Source organism: Neofelis nebulosa, chromosome 6 (genome assembly GCF_028018385.1).
Source record: "Neofelis nebulosa isolate mNeoNeb1 chromosome 6, mNeoNeb1.pri, whole genome shotgun sequence".
Classification (NCBI taxonomy): domain Eukaryota; kingdom Metazoa; phylum Chordata; class Mammalia; order Carnivora; family Felidae; genus Neofelis; species Neofelis nebulosa.
In genome coordinates, this window is record NC_080787.1 from 133,777,356 (window position 1) to 133,803,358 (window position 26,003).

At 42.4% G+C, this 26,003-nt stretch overlaps 1 protein-coding gene across 3 annotated transcripts in view; it reads left to right on the forward strand.

Moving 5' to 3' along the window:
* UTRN (utrophin) overlaps positions 1–26,003 on the forward strand; it is a 514,842-nt gene that overhangs the window by 14,934 nt on the left and 473,905 nt on the right. The window contains exon 1 of one of the 3 annotated variants that reach the window (XM_058736184.1): positions 5,328–6,496. The exons of 1 other annotated variant lie outside the window; for it this stretch is intronic. In XM_058736184.1, coding sequence (XP_058592167.1) covers positions 6,448–6,496 — 49 coding nt within the window. In that variant the 5' untranslated portion in view covers positions 5,328–6,447. Of the gene's footprint in view, positions 1–5,327; positions 6,497–20,948; positions 21,583–26,003 lie in introns of those variants that run through there. One more of the 3 variants, XM_058736182.1, reaches the window with a different exon arrangement.

Below are 26,003 nucleotides of genomic sequence, written 5' to 3' on the forward strand. Positions count from 1 at the left end.
TCATGTTCACCTGAGAGACCTTAAGGCTGCCTGACAATCGCCCTTCCGCTGTTCTACATTATTATTTCACACGTCTTCTCTTTCCGGAAACATTCACCCCTTCCTCCCCATCCTGATGCTTAGCTGATGACTTTGCCTATTCTTGTACTAAGAAAATTGAAGTAAACTGAAGAGGAATCCCCAGGGTCCAACACCACATCTGCCTCCAACCGGCACTTTCTCAAGGCCACCCCAACCATGCATCCTCTTGCTTGCTCAAGGACCTCTCCCTTCTCTCCTCTGCATCTGTACTATTCCCTCTCTAGTGGGTCCTTTCCAACAGCATAGAAAGTATTATTTTTCCTCTCCTAAAATAACCGTGCCCTTGATCCCACCTCTCTCTCCAGCTACCACCGTATTTTTCTGTTGCCCTTTTTGAAAGACTTCCTCAAGAGTTTTATATGCCCACGGTTGCAATTCCTCTCCACTCATTCTCTCTTGAAGCCACTTTAAATAGGCATAAAACTATTCAACTAAAAGTGCCCTTAGAGTTGCTACAGAGTCCCCTGTTGCTAAATGAAGGGGTCAGTTTCCAGTTTTTACTCTCTCTGTCAGTAGCATCAACACAAAGTTGATCATTCCACCCTCCATGAAACACTTTCTTCACTTGGCTTCGAGGATGCCCCACACTCTCCTGGTGTCCCTCTTGTTCTCCTTTGCTGATTCTTCTTCCTAACGTTGGAGGGCATAGTACTTGGACTTCCTCTTTGTCCCACTTGCTCCCTTTGTCATCTCCCATCTTTTGGTTTGAAACACCATCTGAATCCTGGACTCATATTGCTAGCTCTGACCCAGTGATCTCCTGCTGACTCCTGCTGAACTGCATACTTCCTTTTTTTTTTTTTTTTAATGTTTATTTATTTCTTTTTGAGAGAGAGAGAGAGAGGGAGAGAGTTCAGGGGAGGGGCAAAGAAAGAGGGAGACAAAGAATCCCACAGAGCCTGATGCAGAGCAGCACAGAGCCTGATGCAGAGCTCCGTCTCATGAAACATGAGATCATGACCTGAGCTGAAATCAAGAGCCAGATGCTTAACCAACTCAGCCCCCCAGGCACCCCTGGACTGCATACCTCTGTTTCCTTTTGTACACTAGACATCTCCACATGCTTGTTCAAATCTGAACTCCTGATCTCCCTGTAAGGCAAACCTGATGCCACACTCCTGCCTCTCCTTCTTAAAGGCAATCTGATTCTTCCAGTTGTTCAGGTTGCACATTTTGGGGGCATCCTTGTAGTCTTTTTTTTTTCTTATAACCACATCCAGTCTGTTTATCCAGAATCTAGTTGCATTGTATCATCTCCACGGTTATCGCTTTGTTGTAGGCCACCGTTATTCTTACCTCAGTTTCTGCAGTCCCCTCCTTACTGGTCTCCCTGCTTTCCCCTTTGTCCCACGAAGGCTGGTCTCAGCCAGCAGCAGAGTGAGCCTCTTGAAAACTGAAGTAGATCCGTATCACCCTGGGTTCACAATTCTGCAGTGACCTCCCATTTTACCTAACAATAAAAGCTAAAGAGGGGCGCCTGGGTGGCTCAGTCGGTTAAGCGTTGGACTTGGGCTCAGGTCATGATCTCACGGTTTGTGAGTTCGAGCTGCATGTCGGGTTCTGTGCCGACAGCTTGGAGCCTGGAGCCTGCTTCAGATTCTATGTCTCTCTCCCTCCTCTCTACCCCACTCATACTCTGTCTCTCTCTCAAGAATAAATAAACATTAAAAATTTTTTTTTAAAGCCTAAAGACCTTACAGTGACCTCCAGGGTCCTGGGTGATCCTGCCCAACTTCGCCTCCCCTTACCCTTTTGCTCCTTGTTCACGGGTGAAGGTCTCTCAGTTCAGGACCTTTGCCTTGGTGGCCCCTGCCTGGAGCACTCGTTCCTCAGGTGACCATATGGGGGACTCCCTCCTCTCCAGGACCTACCAGACCACCAGTGAAAACTGCAAAGCCTCCCTTCTTCACTCTACTCTGCACCATTTTCCCCGGCTTTATTCTGTTCCATGGCACTTATCAGCCACCAGCATGCTTGACAGTTTACTGGTTGGCATGCTGATGTCTCTCAAACAGAATGTGAGCTCCAGAGGACATGGTTGTCTGGGTTGAATCACTAGTATCCAGAAAAGTACTTGGCACATAGCATATGCCCAATAAATAGATGTTGAGTGACTAAACAAATTGTGCTTTTTATTGCTTTCAACAAATGTGTAATCCCTGAGACACATATCATTTTGATCTTTATTGTACTGATTGATTAACTAGCCTGTGACTGTTTCCCAAATGCTGATTGGCAGACCACTTGATGTTTTCAACAGTCGGGAAATGAGAAGACTAGGCCAGTGTCATGGAGATGTGTGTCACTGCTGGGCTGTCAGCTGCACTTTCTTTCCAAGTTTGTTCTTTATTCTGAGAATATGTTAATTTTTTATTTGGCATGAAAATACCTATTTAATGAAATGATGGTGATAGTTTTTCTAGGAGATGAATTCTGGCAGTAGTAAGCTTTCTTTAGGTTAAGCATGCCGAAAGGGCCCCAGAATAGGGTTCTCGAAAGTAAGTGGGCTAATATTTTGCTTTGTTAACTGATTCGCATCCTCCCTTTCTTCTCCTTCCCCTCCCCCATCTCCTTCCCTCCCTCCCTCCTTTTCTTCCTTCCTCACTTTCCTTTTTTCCTTTCTTAACTCTGTTTGGTCTCAGAAGTCCTTCTGGAAACAAGTCTTAGATGGAGGCTCATTTTAGGAATGTGACAGTGCATTGCTATTCTCTTTAATCAGAGTGGACAGGCAGGGTGTAGCTTTCTATAAAGCAGGGTTTGGGGGATGGGACTGGCAGGTAGATCACCCCAGGCCCCTGAGGGTTCTTCATGGGTTTGGAACATAATTTAAAATTACTGCTTTAGTTGATGGGCGCCTGACTGGCTCAGGCGGTGGAGCGTGCAACTCTGGATCTCGGGGTTGTACGTTCGAGCCCCACATTGGTTGTAGAGATTACTTAAAAATAAAATCTTAAAACAAAATAAATAAAATCACTGCTTTAGTTAATAAATTCTAGGGGACTTGCATGCCCTATTAATAAGAAAGGTCTTACCTTAGTCTCAGAGAGGAGTTAGGTTTTGTTTTGTTTCTGCAAATAACTAGCTTTATGACCTTGAATAAATCACTCAGTCTGTACAGTTAATTGATTTGTTTGTAAGGGTAGGAGTGTGCACTAGCTGACCTCACACTGATCACTTTATAAGCTCTGGAGAACCACATTGTTAATGCTTCATCGTCAGAGCGATGCCAGCGAAGGGTCGCGTTCTGTTACCTTCTTTCTTGTTGTAATTTCGGTTTTGTCTGAACTGATCTTGTGACCTTCCCGAATATTGTACACACTTGGATTCTTCCAAACAATATTGTTTTGGGGATTACAGAAGGGATTGTATGATAGCATTTGGGATAAACATGTTATCTCTAAATTGGGTTAAGTGTCAAGTATAGCATGATGTTATTATTTTATACAAGATTTGAAAAGCAGAATAAGAAGACGCTACGGTATTTAAACATTTTATTAGCCCTGCCTTGTATCTTGTATACAATAGCTCTTGTATATTGTATACAATAGCTCTGAATCACTATTCAGATGTGGTTTTGAATCTAAGCATGGCCACCTTTTGGCTCTGTGAACTTGGGCAAATTGCTTAGCTGCTTTGTGTCTCAGTTTCCTTATCAATAAATTGAGGGTAGTAATAGTACCTACTTCTTTGTGTTATAAAAATTAAAGATGTTAATATATGTAAATATTTCTTAAGTACATCCAGAATTTTTGCTTTTTATTATTGCTATTATTATTATTTTTTAAGTCAACTCTATGCCCAATATGGGGCTTGAAGTCATGACCCTGAGATGAAGAGTCACAATGCTTTACCGACTGAGCCAGCCATGTGCCCCCAAAATTTTGCTTTTTTTAAAAATTTAGATTATTTATTTATTAAAAATTATTTTTAATTTTTATTTATTTGAGGGGAAGAAAGAGAGACAGAGAGAGTGAACATGAGCAGGGGAGAGGGACAGAGGGAGAGAGAGAGAATACCAAGTGTGAATGCTTCATGCTGAGTGTGGAGCCTGACTCGGGGCTTAAGCCCATGACCCTGAGACCATGATCTGAGCTGAAATCAAGAGTCGGATGCTCAACCGACTGAGTCACACAGGTGCCCCTAAATTTTTTTTTAAATTTTATTTGTTGAGAGACAGCAAGAGAGAGAGCAAGTGTGCAAGTAGAGGAGGGGCTGTGAGGGAGAAAGAGAGAGAATCTGAAGCAGGCTCAGCGTGAAGCCCGACTCAGGGGCCCAATCTCACCACTTTGGGACCATAACCTAAGCCGAAAGCAAGAGTTTAACACTCAACCAACTGAGCCACTCAGGCAACCCCAGAATTTTGCTTTAAAGCTTTTTCTCTTTGTATTTACTGTGAAGACATTCTAGGATAGACAGAGCATTTTCAGGTCATTTTATACACTTTTAGGTGGCATGATTAACTTCCATATGGAACTCATTTATTTTTTTCTTGTGTGTTTGCCATATATTTGACACATTTTTCTGGTAGGATTTTTAAAAAAATAACTGCCTTCCTATAAAATCCCTCCCCCTTTCCCCCATTTCTTTCTTTCTTTCTTTTTTTCCTTTTCAAAGGCTTGGTACTGTGGTCTTTTGTCTGGGACCCCACTAGTTGACTCTTGGTATGGCTTAGCATACATACCTCCTCGAAATCTGATTTACAGCCAGTTTATTTAGGTCATTTGCAAATGTATTAGTGAGAGAGAGGCTGCACTCATGTACCAAAAGAAATGTCAAAATTCAGCGGCTCAAAAAAGATCAAGGTTTATTTCTCTCTCACCTTACAGTTCAGACTTGATGAGTGATATTGGTGGCTCTGCTCCATACGGCCTCTCAGGGATCCTGGTCCCTTCTTTCTTGTTATTTGGCATCCCACGTTGTTGTCTCATCTTCTCGGTTGTGGCTGGCACCTCAATACTATGTCCAAGCTGTAGTCCAAAGGAAGGCGAAGAGAGGAAGGGAGAAAAAAAACAATTTCCTTTTTAAAGGATGTGACCTAGCGGTTGCATGCACAATTCGCTTGCCATCCCGCTGGTGGCAGCTAAGTTACATGGCCTCATTTGGCTGCAGCGGACCTTGAGAAATGTGTTTTGCGGTGAGGCAGCCCTGTGCTGAGCTAAAACTGACCGGGAGAGGGGAGAGGGCTGGATTTCTGACCAAAAAAAAAAAAAAAAAAAAAAGGGAGAATGGATAATGCTAAATATACTTTTATTTATAACAACTTGGTGAGCCATGTTTGAATTTAGAATTCTCCAACTCCTCGGAGTTCTGTGCCAGAGCATGGTGGGGGGAGAGAGCTGGCTCAGACTTTCTCCTTTGTTTTGTCACGGGGGCTTCATTCTGTACTGACGAGGGCTTTGCACACACAAGTCGGTGGTCTCCCTGGCCAGACATCTGGGGTCTCTCTCCTGTCTTACTTGCAAACAGTGGTGTGAGAAGTGAGCTCCTTGGGAAGCGAGCTCAGGGCTCATTTGGGTGGGATTATAAGGAGCCTGGATGCCTAGTGTATGTTTTGAAAGAGGTTGTATGGGCTCTCCATGTGTACCCATGTCCATCCACTTGGCTCTGCGATGTCTCTGTCCCATAGGGAGGGGTGGGACTGGAAGGGGGCCAGAATAAGAGCCTTTGAAAAGGTGGTGTTTCAGGCAGGGCCTCTGTAGTCTCGGTCTTTGAGTGGTCCTCTAAAGAGAAACAGTAATTTGATGTACTTCTTAGTTTTCCACTTTCCCCTTGCTGCAGTTTCATTAATACTCATATTTATCATTTATAGTGTACACATTACATATATAATCTACTAAGAGTGGCATATTTTTGGAATGAACGGAGTGTCATTTTAATGGATGGTGAGGATGTATAAGGGCACAGTGAGGGAGGCTGGAGAATATTCACTTATTTAGCTTAATGTTTTCAACAGCTTAAAAAAACAACCCTTTGAGTGGCCCTTGTGATTCAGTGGCAGTATGCCCAGACTCAAGGGAGCCAGTGTTGGGAATGAAAACTAGATTCACTTTGAAAATCTAGAAAAAAAAAAAAGTAACTAAACAAGTTCCACGAATGTGCCTGATGGCTTGGGTCCTCCCGAGAGCAAGCGGAGTACTTGTGCTGGGCCAGGTCTCCACATTCCCTTTCTGCACAGCCTTCGGCTCTTTCCTCCTCAGGCCCTGGGCCTGGCCAGCTGAGACCAGGATGCTGATTTCACCTGTCCCAGGGCGGAGCCCCTGCTGCTCTCAGAAATCCGGACCGCTTGCCCGTGGGAAATGTTGGAGTTTGGCGTCTAAGACCGCTGTTGGGTAGATTGAGCGAGCCGCCGCCTTCCTGGATTGACGGATGGGTTATGATACACTCTCAATCTCTCATCCCAGACCCTGGGAACCAGGTGTGTTTCAGGATTAATGTTTTTTTAAACTTTCAGACAGCTTAGGGTACATACATCACATATTATGCAGTGTCTTTGGGGGAGTTTGGAACAGCACCCTGTAATTAAGTATATTAATATTTCCGCAGCAAAGTGTATGAATATTCATACTACATGGGACACAAACAAGGTTATAAATAGCCCCAGGGGCAGTTCAGGTCATGTTTTGCTGCCAAATGGGTTACGACAAAACCTTTGGTTTCCAGAACTTTTGGGATGCTGGCATCGTGAATTCCAGGGACTGTGTGTCTGCGATAGGGACTCTTTTCTCGGGGTTTGCTCTCTGCCGGATGCTTTCTTGTACTGCATTTTGCAGTGTTCACAACAGATGTGGGAGGAAGATATTTCATTATCCCTTCCCCTTTTTGTCTCCCTTCCTCCCTTCCTTGCTTCCTTTTCTTTCTTTCCTGGAAACTGAAGTTTAGTGAGGTCCAGTGACTTGCTTGAGGTCAAGAGGAGGAGGCTAGGACTGAAGGCCTGGGCACTTACCTGCTATAAAAAGTTTCTAATTTGCTTGTTTGAAATTTTGGAATACGGATTGGCTTGTGGAATCCTATTTCACATTTAATGGTAGCTGAAAGACAATACAGCACTAAAAGCGCCATTAGAAGTAATGACCCCTTACAACATTGTGTCTTGATAAAATGCCTTGTTAGTTCACCCGGCAGGGTCAGGAAGTGGGGTCTGGGGCTTGCCCTTATCTGTAGATGATCCCCCTTCCTGCGGCTTCCTGGGTCCTCCTCCAGGCCCGGCAGGGGCCATCGGTCAGGGCACTGTTCCAGGACTGAGGGGAATGTGGGCAGGACATGGGCACAGTGTGGGGTGGAGAGGGGAAGATTTGGGTTTTTGGTGTGATGGAAGAGGTCAGGGATGGGGAAACTGGCTGAGGTTCTGCCGCTACTTGGTTAGGGCTGCATTCCAGACTCGTGTTCCTGTTTTCGTAGCAGTCACCATGGATGCTCCAGAAGGAGGTATCAGAGAAGTGGTGAATTTAGGGGATCTGTTTAGGGGATTTAGTAGGGCTGCTGCTTGGTGATATTTTGTCTTTATGAATATTGGCCAAAGTGGCCCTTCTAGGTGGACAATCAGACAAAGGCATCTCTTCTGGAGAGACACATTGTGATGGACACAACCTACTTAGTGGGCTGTGCCTCTGTGCCAAGAAGAAGGTGTTCTTTTCCTCAGAGCCCCTGTGCTGGCTGGGTTTCAGTCCCCTTTGCCACTCTGGCCTGGTGTCGTCATGCAGTGGGCAGGCTGCATACCCCAGTGTGGCAGTGTGGCCTTAGTAGGGATCTGCCACCTTAGGATCCTTGGAACTGCTTTGTGATGGTCCCGAGGAGTGGGTAGCTGCGATGACCACCCGTGGGTGAGGACACTGTGACGTACTCACGTAAGCTGCGTAGGCTCATCTCAGCAGTCGGTGCCTCGTGGCTCCTTGTCATCCTGATCAGGACGGTTCCCTGTACGCTCCCTCCCTCCAAAATGGAAGAGACAGCTGAAGGATTTCAGGATCTGTCTCCCCCAAGCGCTTCATCCTTCACTGCTTCTCTTGTTTCGTTATTGTATTAAAAGGCACGCGGGCTGATATCGATTCTCATTTGGACGTAAGCGGTGGTGGTTGGCACTTACTGACCTCTTAGCTCTCATTCATGTAGGTTATGTTTCAGCGGGCTCCTGGGTGCGCCATTTGAGTTGGGAAATGCGGTTTGGTTAAAAGAAAACATCGGAAATTAGCAGGTCTGGGAAATATATTAGTATCCCAGTCTCTTTGTTAGCAGTATCTTCATTGACATGACCCTCATTTAAAATTCAGCAGGATTTGTTAAACTTTTACTTCACCTAATATATAGGTCTGGGAGTCTTGGCCAGAGTCAGTGTTTTTTACGGGAAGTATCTGGATATACATTAACCTTTTAAAATTGTAACCAGTTAGTTACACCATAAAAATTAGCAATGTGTGAACGAATTGATTGCCTGCTAACTCCAGAGCGCGTAAGGAAAATTAATTTTATATTGAGAAAGTATTTCCTAAAAGAGTGGAAGGAGACCAAGAGCTAATAAGCTTATGTGCTGAAACTTTTCAAATACATGATTTTATTTCCTCCCTACAGTGATTCTTTGGGGAAGATGGAAGTGTTTCTATTTCATAAATGAGAACACGTTTATTAGTCAAGTCTTACAAGTTTTTGGTTATACTTAAAAGATTACACTCCATCTTATTCCAGACTCCTACAGAAAGTCACATAAAGAGTAGAATTTGAAAAAAAAAAAAACAACTCAACAAAAATGCAGAGGGGGTAGAATGAGTTGATTAGTTAGATAAGGCCAAGAGGTGTTAGTTCATAGAAGTTCTGCTTGCTGTCCCACCGTTAAACTTTGTATGCAAATTTGTCTGAGTGTTGTATTAGGCAATGCAGAGAGGAGAATGGTTAGTAATAAGATTGACATTATCCATGAATGTTTATTATTTTTTTTGAAATTAATTTGTTTTTTTAAAGTAGGTTCCATGCCCAGTGTGGGGCTTGAACTCATAACCCTGAGATCAAGAGTTGTGTGCTCTACCGACTAAGCCTACCAGGCACCCATCCATAATTTTTTAAAAAGGTGTTTGCTAATGTGAAACATAGTATTTTTTTCTCCTGGCCCTGAGGCCCCAAAAGACCTTTTTTCTGGAACCTCATAATGGGATAGTGAATGATAGGGAGAAAGCTAAAACTATCTCTTCAGCTATATGTGATGCCTAGACTAACAGACTTTTGACGAGTTGCATCCTTTTCTTGTAAGTCACGTAACAAATTTATAAAATCATTTTTGAAAATAGAGATGGGAAAAAATTCTCTAGTGATCTTCCTTAAATCAGCAGCAAATTTAAAAGATCCTGGTATCTCAGTAAGTTATCAGACTGTTGTAATATGAGGATAATATCTACCCTTATCTTTCTTTTCTATAATTAATTTAAAAAATGAGGTCCTCAGACTTTCCTGCTAAGAAACTCTTTGCTATATGATCATATCTCATGGTACTTTCCCATAGTTGTGTGTATGTATTTCTATTCTCACAGTATGGAATTCTTAATAGAAGCTTTCTTTCTGGGTTTTATTCTTTCCTTTCCTGAAAATAGCTTCCAGATGGGATTATTTTTTTTTGACAGACCTCAAGTCCTTATGTTTTACCATTGTCTGATCTGTTATCCCTTCTGAGTTTCATTTTTGGCTTAGGTACTCTGCGTTTAGTATTTTTTTTTTTTTTAAATTTTTTTTTCAACGTTTTTTATTTATTTTTGGGACAGAGAGAGACAGAGCATGAATGGGGGAGGGGCAGAGAGAGAGGGAGACACAGAATCGGAAACAGGCTCCAGGCTCCGAGCCATCAGCCCAGAGCCTGACGCGGGGCTCGAACTCACGGACTGCGAGATCGTGACCTGGCTGAAGTCGGACGCTTAACCGACTGCGCCACCCAGGCGCCCCTGCGTTTAGTATTTTTTAATACTCTGTAATATATACTGGAAATATTTGGCAGCTGTTATGAAGCTGCACAGTAATCTGGTAATGATACAGTGCTCTGGGTTTCTCTGTCACTCCCAGTTTATTAAGGAAAAATCTTCCTTCATTGTATTCCTTCTTTCTTAACTCCTTTTGTGTTTGCTTAGAAGATGGGCACAAAGATAGCTTCATCTAATTCCTTTGCAATGTCTACTGAAAAAATAGAAAAACAAATTTGTTTAAAATTTGTTTGAATTAAAGTAAATGTTTATAATATTTAATTAGGCTTAAACATTTTTTTTAAATGTGTATTTATTTTTGAGGGACAGAGACAGGGTGTGAGTGGGGGAGAGGCAGAGATAGAGGGAGGAGACACAGAATCCGAAGTAGGCTCCGGGCTCCCAGCTGTCGGCACAGAGACCGACATGGGGCTCAAACCCACGGACTCTGAGATCGTGACCTGAGCCGAAGTCGGACACTTAACCGACTGAGCCACCCAGACGCCCCTTTAATTATGCTTTTAAAAATTAACCTTTCATATTTTTCTGAATTCAGCCATATGCACTTCACTCCTTTAAATATCGTGATCTGGTGATCAGGCCTTTCCCTAGGCAGTGCTGTTTTGGGGTGTGTTTGAGTGCAGTGCCGTGTTTCTATCGTTGCATGTTCTCTTTTGCCAGAGATCTTGACACTTATGGATAGGTTGCTAAAATGCTTTAAATTATTTACTTTTGAGACATTTGCATGGATTAGGGATTTAGATTATTGTTCCCCAAGAGTAATTTAGTTTACTAATATCCCTGTGCTTCTTATTTTGTCTTTGTCCTTTCTTCAATAAAGGAGTCTGGTAGGTTTGCCTATATTTTATTTACCATAAGATTTTATATACCGTAAGATTTATTTGAGACATTGTATCTATTTTTCAGTTTTTGGACCCAAACTTTTAAAGTAAAGTTTTGAAAATGTAAACTCCGGTGCCTGGGCGGCTCAGTAAGTTGTGTCCAACTCTTGATTTTGGCTAGGACATGATGTCATGGTTCATGGGTCTGAGCCCTGTGTTGGGCTCTGTGTTAATTGCACGGAGCCTGCTTGGGATTCTCTCTTTCTCTCTCTGTCTGCCCACTCTCCATTTATGTGTGTGCATGTGCTCTCTCTCTCTCTCTCTCTCTCAAAATAAATAAATAAAATCTTAAAAAAGTGAACTTTGGGGACTAAGAAGCAACTTGATGGCTCTGTGACATTTGAGTGGATCTGTAGAGTTGCTATGAAGATACAGTGAGTTAACAGTGTTTGGCTAGTACTGTTAGAGGTTCTTTTGTCCTTGCCATTATTACTATTTCCCACCTTCCTTCTTGTCCTCTGTTGCCTCTTGCATCATTTGCTCTTGACTTTCTGCAGACTGTTGAGGGAGATAACCACTACATCTCTTGGCCCAAGTTACTAGGTCTGTCTGAATGGATGTCGATCATGTTTCCAGTCTCTGAATTGGTTGGCACATGCCTGATTCTGGCTGGATTTCATCAGGTCGGGAGTCAGGGGGTTAGCAGGAGATTGAGGAAGCATAAGATTGAGACAGGCGTGGCATTCTGGAGCAAAAGACAGTTTCTCAAAGGGAGGCTTATAGAGGTGAAAACTTTAATCAAAACAAATTAGTGTAGGGGTGCCTGGGTGGCTCAGTCGGTTAAACAGCTGGCTTTGGCTCAGGTCATGATCTCATGGCTACACTGGTGAGTTTGTGCCCCACGTTGGGCTCTGTGCTGGCAGCTCAGAGCCTGGAGCCTGCTTCTAGTTCTGTGTCTCCCTCTCTCTCTGCCCCTCCCCTGCTCGTGTGCTGTCTCTCCCTCTCTCTCTCTCAAAAACTAAATAAATGTTAAAAAAATAAAAAAAAAACCAAATTAGTGTAAAAACAGTAATGAGATAATTTAGTGCCACTTACTCTCTTTTCCACCCCTTCTTTTCAGTCATGCAGTGAAGTATTAGAATTCAGGCTGATGATAGATTCACAGAAGCCTCATTTAATACTGGGAATATTCACCTGAGTCAGCTATGTACAAATCTGTTAAGTACTTTCCCAACTCAGAGATTCTCCTTGTGCTTTATGTACCAGGTTGTCTTATGGCCTCTTCCTGCCAGTGGGAGTGTAGTGGGGGAAGGTACTGGTTGAAATCACTCAATCACTCAGATAAGCTTATCGTTCATCAGTGGCCATATGGGCACAGATGTTTGGAATCAGCTGATAAGTTTAAGTAATCTCTAACACATCATGTTAAACACATTTGCACGTTTAGTGTTTGCTTAACTCGAACCTGAAACACTACATGAAGTAATTTGGTATATAAGTAGTGTTGCAGGAATAAGAAGTATAGCTTAAATGGTTTTTGCATGCTTACTACGCGCATCGTTATTTAACTTTTAATATTATTTCTACACACACCACACACCTTCCCCCGACCCCGTGTATTCGTATGTGTTTGTATACACATATATGTGTATATACATAGAGATGTACACACATGAATTCATTTCATTCTCACGACAACCCTATGAATGTGGCATTTCTATCATTATCCCCATTTTTACCAGGAAACCAAGGCACGGAATGCCTACCTAACTTACCTGGCTCAGCGCAGGGAGTGAGCACCAGGGCTAGAAATTAAAAGTGGGTGCCACACTCTTCATCACCATCCTGTAGCGCTTCTCAGTGCTTAGTCTTTAACTCCAAGCAAATAATAATTATAGCCAATCTGTCCAAAGTTATTTTGTTACAAGAAAATGTAAAAAACTATACATTAAAAAAATGGAAACTGGTTTCTATTGCTTAGCATGTATGCGACTTTGTTTGGGATTTCGTTGTTTCTGTTCGTTCAGTAAAGACTTTAGTTGTCTGGGTATTTGTGTGGCAAACGGTCTTCATGAGTCTCTACGGTGTGTCCTATGTTAGTGAACGCCCATTGAGTGTGTCCATTGGATTTACCACCTCTTGTCTGGGCACCTTTATGAGCCGATGCCCAAAAGTTTGTGAGTGGCTTTTCACAGTGGCCCTGCAGGTGACTCTGTGGGCCTGGAATTTATTTCAGTTACCTAACTCACCATTGTGACTTGCCTCCTAGGGCCTCTATCTTTTCTTATTAGGTATTGGAAATTAAAGAAACTGACTTAGAAATGTTTTCCCCCCAGGGGCCTGTTAAGTGAGACTGATATTTTGGTGGGCAGAGTGTTGAAGAAAAAGTAAAAAAGATTTTGTGGACCATTTCATGTCACTGCCATTGAACAATGTTCAACATGTAGGGACTGGGTACATGTATCAAAGATTAATGACTAGAACACTTTAGACCTAAGTCATAGGAAAATGTGCAGGGCAGATTTCATTTTGATATTTTTAGAAGATACACTTCTGTTTAAATATAGAGACTGGCACTATTTTGGTCTGCCTGGGGGTTCAGGGTCTGATTGCCCCATTTAAGTAATAATGACATTTGTAGTTAGGGTGCTAGGGTGACTCAGTAAAGTGTCTGACTCTTGATTTTGGCTTAGGTCATGATCTTATGGTTCCTGGGTTCGAGCCCCACTTTGGACCCCCACACTGGCAGCGCTGAGCCTGCTTGGGGTTCTCTTTCTCTGTGCCTCTCTCTCTGCCCCTCCCCTGCTCATGTGCATCTCTCTCTCTCTCTCTCTCTCTCTCTCTCTCTCTCTGTCTCTCTCCCTCCCTCCCTCCCTCTCCCTCCTCCCCCTCTCTCTCTTTCTCCTTCTCTCTCAAAATAAATAAATACACTTAAAAAAAAAGACATTTGTAGTTATGAAGGAAACTTGGTAATTCTTAAATTTGGTGATTGAATTGATTATACTTCCTTCCCTAGGCTATTAAATTGTCATGCCCACTAGGTAAATTGTGAATTAAATGCTATAAATATTGTTTGTAAATATTTTAATATCATTCATCTCTATTCCTCTTATCAAGACTAATTGATTATTATCATTGAAAGAATTATTACCATTTGAATAAGAGCAGAACAATCCTTTTGCTCAAATTAATAATCTGATGGAAAAGAGCAAGGCAATACATTTTTCAGATGCTCTGTTTTGAATGTTAGGGAATGTTGAATATTCCTAGATCAGAATCCATGGAGCACAACATTAATATTTACTTGGCTTTAAAGTCATTTAATAGTTCCTTTGATCTTTTTACTTCAACTATCTCAGAAACACAAAGGTTTAAAAAAAATAAAGGAAAAAACACATTATTGCATTTCTTGCTTTCTTTCTATCACTTATCTTTTTGTGATACATGAAAGATATGTCAAAATGTGGATAAAATATTTTTAATGGGCTTTTGTGACTTGCAGTGACTTAATCGAACAGGCTATATGTAAGCTTCTAAACCAAGTAATTTGGGCAAAAGTTTGCAATTTTATGAATTTGCTGGCAAACCTTATGTTTCTTCACCTGAGACGTTTCCACCCTCCTTAGGTCCCCATAGTCAGTTTCACTGGATTTTGTGGGGAAATATTGGCATCCAATTGTGATTTTTTTTCTGGTTCAAAAGAAGGTCTTGATAAATTATTTCTGTATTTCATAATGTTACTATTAGAAACATGCCTGTTCCCTTTCAGCCCAGATGGGAAGAATTTCTGTGTTTTTAAAACTTACAGGTAGGCCTCTTAATTGCTCACAAGGTACTGAGCATTTGGGTTATAGGGCTGTCTGTACTGGGTATTTTGTCTTTATTATTATTATTTTTTATTTTTTAAAAATATTTATTTTTAAGAGAGAGAGACAGAGTGCGAGCGGGGGGAGGGGCAGAGAGAGGGAGACACAGAATCCGAAGCAGGCTCCAGGCTCTGAGCTGTCAGCACAGAGCCTGATGCGGGGCTCGAACCCACGAACTGTGAGATCATGACCTGAGCTGAAATCTGGCACTTAACTGACTGAGCTACCCAGGTACCCCTTGTCTTTCATTATTAACATGCTTGATACGGTTGGGCTCCAGGCTAACTGTGGAGCCTGCTTAAGATTCTCTGTCCTCTGCCCCTCCCCCGAACGCACATGCCCACGAGCTCCACACTTAGCCTGTAGCCCAACAAGGGTCTTGATCTCATGACTCTGAGGTCATGATCTGAGTTGATATCAAGAATCAGATACTTAACCAACTAAGCCACCCAGGCGCCCCTATTTGAATTTGTAATAAAATTTTAATGCAATTTTTTATTTTCAGTCTGTGAAGTGAATTGCGGTCCCCAAATAGCAGCCGTAATTTGGCTGGATTGAATTACTGAATGTACAGTACAATTTCACATTTAAAAATAAAGACATGTAATCTGATGCTATAACTATAAAAATTTGCTATGTATGAAATGACTGTGTATCATATTGTAAATATTAAATTCACATTCCAAATAAGACCTAATCATGAAAAGAATACTTAACTGACAGTTACATATTCGGCAAGATTGTCTTTTGGAATTCGGGACTGTGAGAAGCAAGGCTTGTCTGCACCCTACCGCCATGTGAAGCCAGTGCCCGGCGTATGGTAATGAGGCCATTTTAGGACTCTTCCTAAGAATAAGTTGAAGACAGAACTTGTAGTTAAAAGGAGAAGAGTGGAGATACGTTTATCGCTGCTTGCAGCCATAACGACACTATAATTACAGCCAAAGAACAAAAGAAAGAAAGAAAAGTAATGTGGCCAAAAGGAGGTGGAGACGAAGTGGCTTTGGATGGGCCAGGCATCACGTGTTGGTAGATGATGGCAGAGTGGTAACTACTGAGGGGTCCAGGCCAGAGGGTGGTGGTGGGAGGCTTCTTACTGCACGCCCCAGACTTTGTAAGACCCCTGATGTCGAGTCACTACTACCGCCTGTGGTTGGGTCCGGGGAAAGTGGGAGATGTTTGGGGTTAAAATCCAGGAGTTTGGTTGAGGTCTGTAAACCGTGTGCTCTGCTTCTCAGATCTCTCCTCTTCTTCCTTAACCTGCACAGCAGAATATGGATTTATATATTCTCTAGAGAAATTGAACTCTGCCTTGGGATCTGTCCCAGAGAAGAGAAGGGTGAGGTTCTGGGTTGACACCAAGAAGATGAAGGGACCTCAAGACTGGGAAACCCCAGAATTCCTGAAGCTGTACCAGCCTCAGATCAGAGGATGCTTTTATTGGGAGGATAGCATAGTTACAGCCTGGAATTTGATGACCTCCCGTGAGTCTACCGGTCGACAGGTCACATCCAAGCACATAGAGCTTGGGCATTTGACTGCCTCATTTTGAAATGTGAGGGGCTGCCGGGAGTCTGACGTTTGAGGGAAGCTTCCATTGCTAAAGCCAAATCCAACTGACAGGAAAAAGGAAGTTAGGGGAAAGGGAGAAAATGATATAATATCCTCAGAGAGATGGGAGAATCATTGCCTCTTTGCAATAAGAGCAGGATGGTATAAAAAAGGAATATAAGGAATGCTATAAGAAAGGAATCCTGGAAATTATGATATCAGAAATAAAAAAAAATGGATAGCGACTGGAAGAGTGGATATAACAGAGGTAAGGCTTTAATGGCTGTAGCAAAAATTTTGGAAATAATGTCTGACTTACACTCAGAAAATAGCAGTACAAGTGTACTATTTAGAAATGACTGAATGTCAGGACAAAGAGACGGCGGTAGCCCCTTCCTTGAAAGAAGGACTGAGGCAGGACTACTGCATTTTGTTATAGTCCTATTTGATTAAAAACAAACACACAAACACTGTGTATTTATTACTTTGATACAAACGGAGAAACATGTACTGAGATATTTACTTTGGAAATCATTTTGTTGAAAAATTTTATTGACAGTTAATCTGCACAAGATTACTCTTTTGGCAGTCACAGAAGCCTCCATGAATAATATGGTCCCCTAAATTTTTTCAGTAGTTGTCTTGTCCCAGTGCCAGTTTCTTTAGAATCACTTACTGTGCATGTGGATTGTAAGTGTCCTGATTATTTTGAGACAAGCTTTGACTCACTTTAGCCACACACTCTCTGTATTGCTAGTGTTATGGGATGGTTTCTGTGAGACGTTTCACACATTGTGGTTGTAATGAAATACAAACACAAGGAACTAAAATTTTTGAGTGAGCGCTAAGAGGAAGAAGACCTTCAAGCTGAAATGGACTCTTTCCAGCATTTCCTGACTGTGTGTGTGTGTGTGTGTGTGTGTGTGTGTCTTGTGGCAACGTGGACCTTCACAGAACTTTTGAGCTGGAAGATGTCTTAAGGACCATCTCCTCCACTTCTATGGCCTGGTAATTGAGGAAACTCAGTCAGGGAGGGAGGAAATGACTTTCCCCAGATTAAGCAGCCATCCCAAACTCGGTATTCCCCTGCTGCTCTGGGCTACCTTAAGGAAACTTCTCGTTCATTTTCCTTCAGACCTCGTTTGGTTGTTGATGGTTTTCTAGTGGATGTGTACCTGACAAGGAATGTGTTCACAGATTTCCAGGAAATGTCCTGGTGAGAATGGTGGGGTATGTGAACTTCTAGAAATTTTAGGTTTATATTTACTGTGTGAGGTTTAGGGGGTTTTGCTAATATTCTGAAAGAGACGTGACTCCTGCCTGTGGATTAAAGCAGGCAGAGCTTGGGCTTCAAGTCCTGTGTCAGTGTAAATAGGGAGAGGGTGAGGGAAAGGGGAAATGGGAGGAGGAAGAAGAGAGCAGGGGTGTGAGGACCATTTCTTTCCTGTTATTTTCCTTCTGGTGGGAGAGAGTGAGAAAGTTACTGAATATAACTGGAGGTGCTGAACTGAACTGGCCAAAAACTGTCTGGATTGTGTGAAAGGCTATGGTATTTAGTCTTCCAGAGCAATTCTCATAACGCAGCTGGGTCCTGCTGGCTGCCACTGAGGTTCGCAAAAGTTGATATTTATACCTTCTCTGAACTTTTTCTGCTGACCCAGCCCCTGGATGTTGTTCACTGGCCTTTTAATTCCATCCAGGCTTGGCTTCTCCTTTCTCCCCAGAGCTACTTTTTAAAATTGGCTTTGTGGGTATTAATGGTTGGCTGATTAAAGCAACTCCCAGCAGGTGTGAACGGTTACTCTGTTACTCTTCCTGGTGGGTGTGCGTGTGTATTCACAGAGCTGTTGCAGAAGTAAAATGGGGCTAATTTCCAGCTGGTAGGTTGTAACTATGGTAGAAAGGAGTGGAATAGATTTTGTAACCCTGTCTGGCTCCTATCCTCATGTTGCAAATCCTTGGGGCTCATTGATTCAAAGATGTGTCTTTCTGGAAACAAGTTAGAGGAGTTTCATCATTATCAAGAATATCTTGGGCGCCTGGGTGGCTCAGTCAAGCATCCAGCTTTGGCTCAGGGCATGATCTTGTGGTTTGTGGGTTTGAGCCCCACATCTTCAGGCTCTGTGCTGACAGCTCAGAGCCTGGAGCCTACTTTGGATTCTGTGTCTCCCCCTCTTTCTCTGCCTCACTCACACTCTGTCTCTCTCTCTCAGAAAATGAATAAAAACATAAGCATAGAATATCCCAGAAAAGTGTTCAGTATCATTAAAGACATGGGAACAATTTAAGTTTCCATCTACAGATGAATAAAGAGGATGTGATGTAAACACACACACACACACACACACACACAGGAATATTATTTAGCCACAAAAAAGAAGCAAATCCTGCAAAAACTTGCAACAGTGTATATGAACCTTGAGGGCATTATATTAAGTGAAATGAGTCAAAGATACCAAAGATCAAATGCTGTGTGATCTCACTTATATGTGGAATTAAAACAAACCAACCAACCCAAACTCATAGATATAGAGAGCAGTTTGGTGTTGCCAGAGGCAGGGGGCGGGGTGGGCAAAATGGGTGGAGGTGGTTAAAAGGTACAAGCTTTCAACTGTAAGATAAATAAAGCCTGAGCATTTAATATACAATATGGTGACTACAGTTAGCTATACTGTATTGCATATTTGAAAGTTACTAAGAGGTATTAATATACTAAGAGAATAGATCTTAAAAGCTCTAATGACAAAAAAAAATAACTAGATGTGGTGATGGATGTTAACTTATTGTGGTCATCATTTGCCATACACACATAGATCATTATGTAGTACATCTAAAACTAATAAAATGTTATTTGTTAATTACATCTCAAAAAAAGAGAGTCTGTCAAGGATATCTAAGAGTTGAACTATTAACTATTAAACTTGTAAATTTCCCTTGAGAATTTTTTTTTTTAAGTTTATTAATTTTTGAGAGAGCACGAGCATGAGCAGGGGAGGGTCAGAGAGAGGAGGAGAGAGAGAATCCCAAGTAGGCTTCGTGTTGTCAGTGCAGACCCTGATGTGGGGCTCAATCCCACGAGCCCATGACCTGAGCTGAAATCAGAATCAGATGCTCAACTGACTGAACCACCCAGGTGCCCCAAGAATTTCTTTTTTTTTATAGTTTTGTACTGAAACTAATGAAATGAATATTTTTATTTATTATAAAAATGACTTCTTTAATAATTCTATTAATTTTGAATTGTCTTTCTTTCAGAAATGCTTTATTTTTTTCCCCCAGTGAGTAAAAATATGTTCAATCCATTGAAAACAGAGTAGAAGTATTTTTTGGTTCATCAGATACTTATGTCTCATGATAATGATGTAGACTAGGGTTTTTATTTTTTATTCTTATCACCTCCTGCTTTTTCTTTTGACCCATAGACCCCTTTGGCAGTGTGGTGAATCCAGACACATGTTAAAATTTTATTTTTTTTTAATGTTTATTTACTTTTGAGAGAGAGGCAGACTGCAAGCTGTTGGTGGGGTGGTGGGGTGGTGGCGGGCAGGGCAGAGAGAGAGGGAGACATAGAATAGGAAGCAGGCTCCAGGCTTTGAGCTGTTAGCACAGAGCCCAACGCAGGGCTTGAACCCTCAAACCGTGAGATCATGACCTGAGCCGAAGTCAGTGGCTTAACCGACTGAGCTACCCAGGCGCCCCACAGATGCATGTTTTTAAATGCATAAAATAGAGTACATGTCATTAGAAGGGAAAACCAATTATATTGAAATTCAGTTACAAGAGACTAAAAAGCCTATGACAGAGTAATATTTGTTTTTTATGATTACATTCTATGTCATTATCCAGCATGTGGTCCAGTAACTTGCGAGGGGATGATGAGCCAAATGATCTTTCCGCTGTAATGTGATGTGAAAATGGCTGTGGTTTCTGTTGGTGCTGCAGCCAAAAGTACTACCAATCGTGTGTTTTAGGATCTACCTTTGTAATAGAAGGGGATGCGAATTTTTGTTAGAGGTTCGAGAAAAAGCTCATTTTTCTCCTGTCCACGTTCATGGACCCCTTGCAATGAAATAACCCCTGATGGAGCTGATGGTGTAAGTTGAACATTTATATCCTTCGAGCTTTGGCAGTGACAGCAAGTGCGCCATGAAGGGTAGTTTTACAGACAACAACTGGAAATGGAAATAACTCTTGGTTGAGTATTCCATATGATGGATGCTGTGCTGGGTGTGGTCATCAAAACCACAACAGTTCTGGTGTCCAGCTTCTGGAATGTGTAGACTCGTAGAAGAAACAGATATCAAACTATAGAATGGACAAATAGTTTATTTGCTAGGGGATAAATGTCTTGAAGTGCTGTGATAGGGTATCAGGAGGGGCCTGAAACGGGTGCTGGTGATGATGGCAGCCATGCTTAAGTTGATGCTCTGATGTTGGCTGAAGGCAGATCCTGTGTGTAGGCTCTAAGTAGGGCAGGGCTCAGCCCATGGAAAACCGGGACGGGGACAGACTGGGAATGAGGACAGTGACTGGGAATGAATGAACGAATGAGGCTGCACCTTGAGGTTGGCAAACTGCACTTTGTGTTTCGTTCAGTAGTATTTTTAATCCTGGTTGACGAGCATAGTTTTACCTTTGGGCTTCATGGCATCTATTATTTGGTTTATTATTAATGGTTAAATCTCTGAAAGCTTTAGAGATTAGTTGGGAATATATAGGTTGAAAAATTGTACAATTATGAGAAAAGCTCTCCTTTGAGAGCTAGGCACTTAACATTTTTTATTGCGTCATTCCTAAACATTTTCCCTCACCCAAATTTTTGTTTGGCACAAATTTAAGGAAAACCTACAGAGACTCGAGGAAGGGCTTAGCTCCTCTGCATTCTGAGCAATTTGAACAGTGGTGTTTGTGGAAATGCATACCTTACCTTGCTGTTCCTGGGCAGATAAGTGCTGTCTGTCACACCTGTGGATTTTAAGGCCACAGGCTCCGAGGCCTGGCGGAGGCCCAGATGGAGTAGACCAGGATTGGGCTGTGCACAGCGGCAGGAATGCAACCATTCTGGTCTGGGCAGTTGGGGAGGGACTCCTCTCCCCACAGTTCCCATACTGTTTGGCCCTGCTTTCCAATTTGACTCCATCAAAGCACACTCTCCAGTGACGGCAGGATACATATATTTTTGTGACTTCAGAAAACGTGCATGGTCGGTTTATGAATCTTAACCACCTTTGAGGGACATGCTGAGCCAATGAGAAATGGAACTGACATCTGATTCTACACACGGAGACGACAAAGGGTCACAGGCAGGTAATGAAGGGCTTGCTTAGAATGTTACGGTTGCTTAAATTTTCGTCCACCGGTTGTGGATAGGAAACCCGGGCGTGACTCAGTGAGCCAAGAGTTAGTGTGAAAATTCCTGAGCAACAGATTATAAATTATTTTATCCTCTGGGTGGCCTTGGAATTAAAAAAGTTTTTTTTTCTCTTAATATTATGAAAGAAGTTAGTTATATGTAAAGAATCTTATTATGTCCGTCATTAACAGCATTTCGGAAATGGGATTTGCTCTGCTCACTGACGTTGTGGATCTTCATGGAGAGTGCCACTGCCAGCCTCACAGCCTCATGCGGGGCCTGGCACTTAAAGCATGCTTGTGCCAGTGTCTCATGATGCTCTGTGCAGATTATTCCATTGCTTTCCTGTGATGCATGAAGGTTTGCCCGGAAGTGTTTGCTGTGTGACAGTCATGGGGGGATAGAAATCATCTTGCCCCACACACTATAAATGGGTTAGTGAACTGCATCCATGGTGCTCCTCCCAGCCTCCAGTATGGGTAACAAATTCGCGTCGGTGGCATTCCTGCATAAATTATGTCCATTCCTCTTTTGGTTTGGTCATTCACTCACTTAATTTTATATCTGCTGGTGCCAAGTTCCATATAGACCACTGGGAAACAAAGACAAATAAGGCAAGATCCCTGCTTACGGGTCCTTGAACACAGCGATTCAGCATGGTGTGGTAAGAGGTATAATAATGTCACATACTAGGTGCTGTGGGGCCACAGGTGAGGATGAATCAACTCCTGGAGTCTTTGCTCTCCCTTGGAGGGTCAGGGAATGTTTTCCAGAGGAGGAACTAGTGAGGTGGCAGAGGAGAGTGTGGAAGAGAAAGATTCCAGGCCAAGAGAAAGTATGTGTAATGGCAAAGGCATGTCGGGTGAATCATGGGGTGAGATGCCATTTCCATATTTATAATGCACCTCCTCTCTCACTGCCCATGGCCCCGTCGCTGGCCAGCTTGCAGCTCTGGGTACAGCCTCTTTACAGGCTCCTTCCTCTGCCAGGAATACCTGCGCCCTGGCTCTTGGTTAGCTCCTTCTGCTCTTTCTGGGATTGTGCTTTGGATTCAATTGCATCTCTTCTAAGATGCCTGTCCTGACTACCCGTCTGAAGTAGATTTCAGCCTGTTATCTCCTACCACCTGGTCCCAAAGCCAATTGCTTTATTTACTTTGTTGTTGATAGGTCCCCTGGGCTGTGATCTCTGCAAAGGAGAGGACTACGATTTTCTTGTTCACCACTGTGTCTGTAATGCCTTGTATAGCGCCTGGCCTGTACAGATGCTAGATCCCTGCAAATGAATGAATGAATGAATGAATGAATGAATGAATGAAAAGATGTCACTTAAAAAACAAAGCACTCTTAATATACTTGCTATTCCAGTTTATTCCTTGAATTCGAAGTAATTCTTACTGAGGGATTTAGGATCTTAGTTAAGAAGTTTATTCAAGGCCTTTAAAAGGTAAAAGAAAGTAGTTATTTTGGAGCTTGGAGGGGGACTTGAAAAATCTAAGCATTCTTTAAGTTGAATATTTAGGGATGAGAGGAATTCTACTCAGATTTCTTAAGTTATAAATAAAAGAAAAATTAAAGAAAATTGAATGAAGAGTACATTAAATGGACTCATTATGGTAATTTTATAAAATTATTTATTACACTCTATTTTTATTTGTACTTCTCAGTTCTCAGACATGTCATAATTTTGATGATTTATTCTTGTCTGTGCTCTGAGGCTTTATTTTTGTAATTAATACCATTATTTAAGCCCTTTATCTCCTATAAATCAGTGATGTTTTCACACTGATAACGTTCTTTTTATTTAACACAGTATCCATGCAACAGATAATCTCCATCTGTGGGCTCAATTTCGTGCCGTTTTCCTCTACTCCTTTTATCATTTTTTATAATTCATAAAGTGGTTTCGTCTCTACTACATCATATCCACACTCCTAGTTTTCTTTTTCTTTAAAAAACTGTTTTAAATGTTTTATTTATTTTTGAGAGAGACAGTGTCTCTGAGTTGTCAGCACAGAACCTGAGCTGGGGCTTGAACTCATGAGCCACAAGATCATGACCTGAGCCGAAGTTCGACGCTTAACCGACTGAGCCACCCAGGCGCCTCCACACTCCTATTTTTCTTACACACATCCCATTTGGCACATTTTCCGAAACCTATTACCCGCGGATTATTTTTATCTTGTTGAGAAGATTACACAACAAAATTTATTTTGTGTATTTTATAGTAATAGCAAGTAGAAATGCTCTGTGAAATGGCATGTTGAAAGAGAGGAATATCTAAAGGCAGCATTGCTCTCCTCCCGATGAGAATCCCCCGTGTGTAGGTCTGTCAATGCGGGGGGGGTGGCCGACAGGCCTTCTAAGGCTTCAGCGGGGAGATGGATGGTTGGCATCTCCTGACCTGTTCAGTAGTGATATCTCTTGCTTTGGGCTCCTGATTCCGACCTTTTGTTCTATTTTTGAGGAGATGGGAAAAACATACTTGTATGCTACTCTGAAGGTAAGATTTTGGTTATCGTGATTTATAAAAACGAGTTTTTGTATACCTGCTTGTTGGTTTCATTCCTCCGTTTGGTAAACATATATTGCCCACCTACTGTGTATACCAGGTACTGTACTAGTCACTAGGCATGAAAAAAATGTTTTCGTGTGACCAGTGTTTAAATTAATTTGGAGTAAACTGGGGAGAGGACTATGTGAAAGAAGTTGTGTGTCAGCAGAGACATATTTTGTGGTCTATGTGGTAATTTTTTTTTTTTACAAAATTGCTAGTGGTGAGAAAATGATGATGATTTTGCACTTGTGACATCATTGCTAATGTTGGGTTTCTGTGTTTGGGCTCTTTGTGCTGCAGAAGCAAATGGCGTTTTGAGAGTCTTAATTTCACTGGAACGCTGCACCTGTTGCTGGCTGTTCTTGCATATGAAATCCAGAACTTAGAGTCACTTGCTTTCATTTCCTTTTCCTCCCCCCTCTTTCCGGTGTGTGTGTGGGGGGGTCAGGTTAGTAGCTCATGTAAAGAGTCACCAACCTTCTTCCTTCAGGGCGTGATTTTAATGCCCTTGAGAGCAGAAGTGTTGGGTCCTTTTTTCCTTCTGTTGCTGGAAGACTCACATGTGAGCGGCTGCAAGATTCTGAGGCTAGTGTTTGTGCCAGAGTTTGGGACTAGGGTGGGGAAGCACAGGCTTTCGGCAGCTGTAGCTGCTACCTGATACTTGGAACCTGACTGCTGTTGAGGAACATCCATTTCCTCTTGGTTTCATATGATTTTTGGCTATGACTCTGAGGAAGAGAAGAGGTATTATATAGTGTCATTTACTTTCATAAAACTAACTTGGAAGTCTCAGGGCTCCATGTTGGTTCAGGCCCCGCCCTTGGATGTCAGCGAGCTGCTTTAGAAGGTTCGCGATTGATGGAAGGAAAAGGGTTGGGAGCTGGTTCAGAGGCTAGGAAAGTTCAAAGCAGATTGGTGTTTCACTTGGTGTCCTGGAATTCAGTTACTTTATCTTTCAAAGGAGAGTTGAGATATTGATACAGCTGAACTTGTAGGAATTTTGCAGGCATTAATGAAAATAAATGTGAAGAAACTTTGAAGTTCAGAGGTCCCTAAAGCTGGTGAGTTTTATTGAGCAGGTTGTGTACCTGTGTACCAGTGGGGACATCGGGGCCTCCTGCACTCTACTGAATTGGTAACCTCCAGGAAGATATTTTAGTCCAACATTTCCAATTTACTATATTAAATTTTTTTTAATGTTTATTCTTGAGAAAGAGAGAGAGAGAGAGACAGAACACGGGTGGGGGAGAGAGAGCGGGAGACACAGAATCCGAAGCAGTCTCCAGGCTCGAGCTGTCAGCAGAACCTGATGCAGGGCTCGAACTCAGGGGCTGTGAGAACATGACGTGAGCTGAAGTTGGATGCTTAACTGACTGAGCTACCCAGGCACGCCTAACATATTTTTTTAAAGTTTATTTATTTTGAGAGAGAGCTCGTGTGCATGCAGCTGAGAGGGGAGGGGCAGAGAGAGAGGGAGAGAGAGAATCCCAAGCAGGCTCCACACTGTCAGTACAGAGCCTGACGTGTGGCTTGATCCCACCAACCCTGAGATCATAACCTGAGCTGAGATCAAGAGTCAGAAGTTCAACCAACTGAGCCACCCAGGCAACCCGAGCATTTCTAATTTAACACCAAGTTTGTTATATGTGCTTTATTTATACTTTTGTAGATAGACAGATGTACTCATGGACATTCCCCAAGAGGAATCATTTTTTGGAAAGTGGAGCTTTGTGTGGAATGGTACATAAATGATCCCAGCCTGCAAAGTTGGGCATGGCCTGTTCACCACCAGGGACTGCCCTGGAATAAGAGGGCCTGA